The sequence below is a fragment of the Hippocampus comes genome, unplaced genomic scaffold, assembly GCF_001891065.2.
Source record: "Hippocampus comes isolate QL1 unplaced genomic scaffold, H_comes_QL1_v1.1 scaffold90, whole genome shotgun sequence".
In the NCBI taxonomy this organism is placed as follows: Eukaryota; Metazoa; Chordata; class Actinopteri; order Syngnathiformes; family Syngnathidae; genus Hippocampus; species Hippocampus comes.
The window spans coordinates 1,018,973-1,022,403 of NW_017804912.1; the positions used below are offsets into that span (position 1 = coordinate 1,018,973).

Genomic DNA, 3,431 nt, shown 5'->3' on the forward strand with positions numbered 1-3,431 from the left:
TGGACGCAAGTGTCGTTGCGATCAACCCCACACACACTTCTGCACGGTTAGTTTGATTTATTTGCTGATTTTTATTTATTTGTTTTGTTGTTATTTACATTGCGTCAGCTTCTGCCATTGCAATGAATGAAATCCAAAAGGTAAAACAAAATATAAATATAGGCGACTGGCCACCTTCGCCAAAAACAGTCACACAAACAATCCATAACAAAAAGCAAGATGATTATTCTTGTCATTTCATTTGATTTTTTTTTTTTTTTTTCAGTGCAGGCCCACATTCGTCTTGTTCCACGTCAGTTTGCAAATCATTCCCTGCAGGCACGATTGCTTGAGTGCAGGTGACGTTTTACATTCGGACACAGCACGTTGCCATTTTAATTGACGTCTTGGAGACTAAAAAGTCACTTTGGCGATTAGTATTGAAAGCGTAGGCCAATCTTTGGATTATGGCGCTCATTTGATCCGTTCCTTTCGTTCCTGGAATCGTCTCTTGCACTAAGTTTACACATATCGACACTACTTGATATTTGGGGTGCAATTTCTGTGGGTGGCGGGCGGGAAGGGGGGGGTGTTCAGGACCACGGAGAGCTACTGAGTTCTTCTTATGGCCAAACAGCAGCATTAAAATAAAGAAAAAATATATGTATTGAACAACACGGCCTCCACCCAACGTGTTTTATGTGTCGCGAAAGTGTCAACGGGATGACCAACTTTGAAACGATGGTGTGTTCTCATCCACGTGGTTGCACCCTGAAGAAATAAGACTCGAAAGGAACCAGCTGTCATTGTTTCACGTTTTTTTTATTCATGAACATAGCAGGCATGCAAAAAGGATTTCTAAGTGCATCTCAGTCATTGATTCCATGGATGTTGACAACGTTTTGGGAGCCCACCCGACGCAGCAGTTGTACGCACGGAGAAAAAGATGCATGAATTGTTTTCTGTTTGGGCGGTCAGCGTCGCACGCGCAGCAGAAACAACAAAAAAACTTCTCCCCGCAACACGGACAGATAGAAAAAAAGATAGATAGATAGATATATACATACACACGCGCGCTCGCAAGACAGTAAAATGTCCTGGCATAACCTCGCGTACGACGACAAGCAACGCGCGTTTTGTTTTGTTGTGTTTGGTTTTGTTTTGTTTGCGATTGCAAAATGATGATGGTCGCGCCGACGCGATGGTCTCATTCGGGGGGAGCGACCCGAAGCGAGCTCGCCCATGCACGCCAAAGTGCTCGCGAGTCCTCCTTACGAGAGCAGAAAGTCTATGTGAAAGCTCGTCGCCTTCGGGGGCGTCTGGAGCGCGCGGGGGGCGGCCTCGGGTCGGGCTCTGTGCGGCAGGTGCAGGCTGAACCGGTCCCCTCCGGCTGCTTCGGCCGGGTAGCCGCGATGCCCCGGCAAGTTCAGAGCGTAGGGCAGCTGCACGTGGGGCCCCGGGGGCCAGAAGAGCCCGTGCGCGCGCGCCCTCACGCAGTCGCCTTCCCCGCGTTTGAAGGGCTTGCCCAGGATGCTGTCGATGGCGAAGGGGCTGCAGAACTTGGCCGCCGCACTCTCCTCGGGGGCGGGACGGAGGTGGGCGTCCTCCGCCGTGACGTCGGCGAGCTCCCGGTCCTTGGGGGCCTTCTTGGCGAGGCGCTTCCGCCTGCGGCGGAACACCCCGTCGGCGAACGTGTACTCGCTGTGGGGATTGAGCATCCAGTAGTTGTCCTTGCCCCAAGGTCTGGACGGGTCGCGCAGCACTTTGAGGAAGCAGTCGTTGAGGGACAGGTTGTGGCGCACCGAGTTCCTCCAGCCGGTGTAGGTGCCGCGGAAAAAGGGGAACTTGTTCATCAGGTAGTCGTTGATCTCGGCCAGGGTGAGGCGGCCGCTGCCGGACTCGCGGATGGCCATGGCGATGAGGGCGATGTACGAGTAGGGAGGCTTGGGTCTGCGCGTGTAGGGCTTGCCCTTGCCGGGGTCCGCCGCGCCCGGCGCCGCGGGCGGCGGGCTGTTGGCCGCGCAGTCCCCGTCCGATCCCAGCTCGTCTCCGGACAGAGGAGACGGGACCCCCGAGTCGGCGTCGGCGTCGGCGCCGGCGCACAACTCCAGCGGCTTGTGAGCGAAGTGCAGCGCGGAGAAAACTTCCAGTTTCATTCTCGCCCGGCTGCTTGCTGAGCAGGTGTGGGGCGAAGACGAGCCCTGGCGGCGGGGGCCGACTGTCTGCGCGCGCGCGCGTGCGTGCGTGTGTGTGCGTGTGTGTGTGTGTGTGTGTGTGTGCCTGGAGCGCCTGCAAACAGGTCTGTCTCCCGAGACAAGCCGGTGTTGCTATTAATATCACGGCCCGGCGAGGGACGGCCCAGGGGGCGGGGCCTCCGACTTGGCGCACGGAAGGATTGAGTGATATGCGATGTTTACAATACTTGGACGCTACCGTGTCACGCCACCGAGGGGAAAACGCGGCGACTTATCGACCCGCCCGTCTCGCAGCAACAAACTTTTTCTTCTCTGCTTTCCTTTTTTTTCACCAGATGAAGCCATTTCAAGAGAAATTGCGTGCGAATGCCGCAGTGCTGACTGAAAACATTTTGCAACGTGTGCAATGGTTTTTGAACGATGCCCGTGGAGTGTATTGAGTGATCTGGAATGACCTTGAATGACATTGACTGAAGTGAAATGATATTGAAGGGTAATCATCTTTCCTAGTTTGGGATGAGGTGAAGCGAGGCGGACTTTGGGCCAGGTGGGGGAAACGTGGGAGTGGTGAATATTTTTCGCAAACCGAATGAGCTGAATATTTTGAATTTCAAATGGGAACGAATTGTTGGGAGAAAACGGGAAAGTTTTGGGTGACAGCGTAACACATCCGACCGAATGGCAAAGCGGTGAACCGAATGATCCGAGCCTTTGGAGCGATTAGATTAGCAAATGTGTCGCAAGGCCAAATTTTAGTTAAAAAATCAAAAATCATTCAGTGATTGTCATCATCATTACAGTTCTGAAAACTGAAAAGTTAAAAAAAAATAAAAAAGCTTTTATCATATGCGCTTACATTGAGCTTCTAATTGAAAGGGAGAGCGGAGCTCCACGCAAATCCTTCTTTCCAGATCTCAGCCTTTGTTTGGTTCTTGAGTCACACCTTGATGTATTTCTTTCAGGACAAGGCTGAAGGCAGCGCTTCCCGAATGGACAAATGATTTCCGACCCTTCAAAGACGAAGAACCAGCAACCGGCATCTCCTTCACCGACACGAGGATGGAACTGGAAATGAAAGAGCTGCTCGGACATTGAGATCTTGACAGTGCACAGTGCCCACAATTACGTCATCACGATGAAGCCTGGAAAGCCAATCCATGCGTGTGCCGGCTAACTTTTGCCCTGTCAACATCTTTCAGCAGGACTACGGACGCAGAGGTGAGTGACTCGTGATGAAATGATTGGGAAGGCACCGTG

The 3,431-nt window shown here is 52.6% G+C and overlaps 1 protein-coding gene across 1 annotated transcript; it reads right to left on the minus strand.

Moving 5' to 3' along the window:
- Positions 1-780: 780 nt before the first annotated feature.
- Positions 781-2,913, minus strand: foxq1b (forkhead box Q1b). Its single transcript, XM_019884374.1, has one exon. The coding sequence runs from the start codon at positions 2,133-2,135 to the stop codon at positions 1,251-1,253; it is 885 nt and encodes a 294-aa protein (XP_019739933.1). The 5' UTR covers positions 2,136-2,913; the 3' UTR covers positions 781-1,250.
- Between the last annotated feature and the right edge of the window lie 518 nt (positions 2,914-3,431).

What these genes read in the sequence shown, in the direction of transcription:
- foxq1b (XM_019884374.1), bottom strand. Translation starts at nt 2,135, where the DNA reads ATGAAACTGGAAGTTTTCTCCGCGCTGCACTTCGCTCACAAGCCGCTG.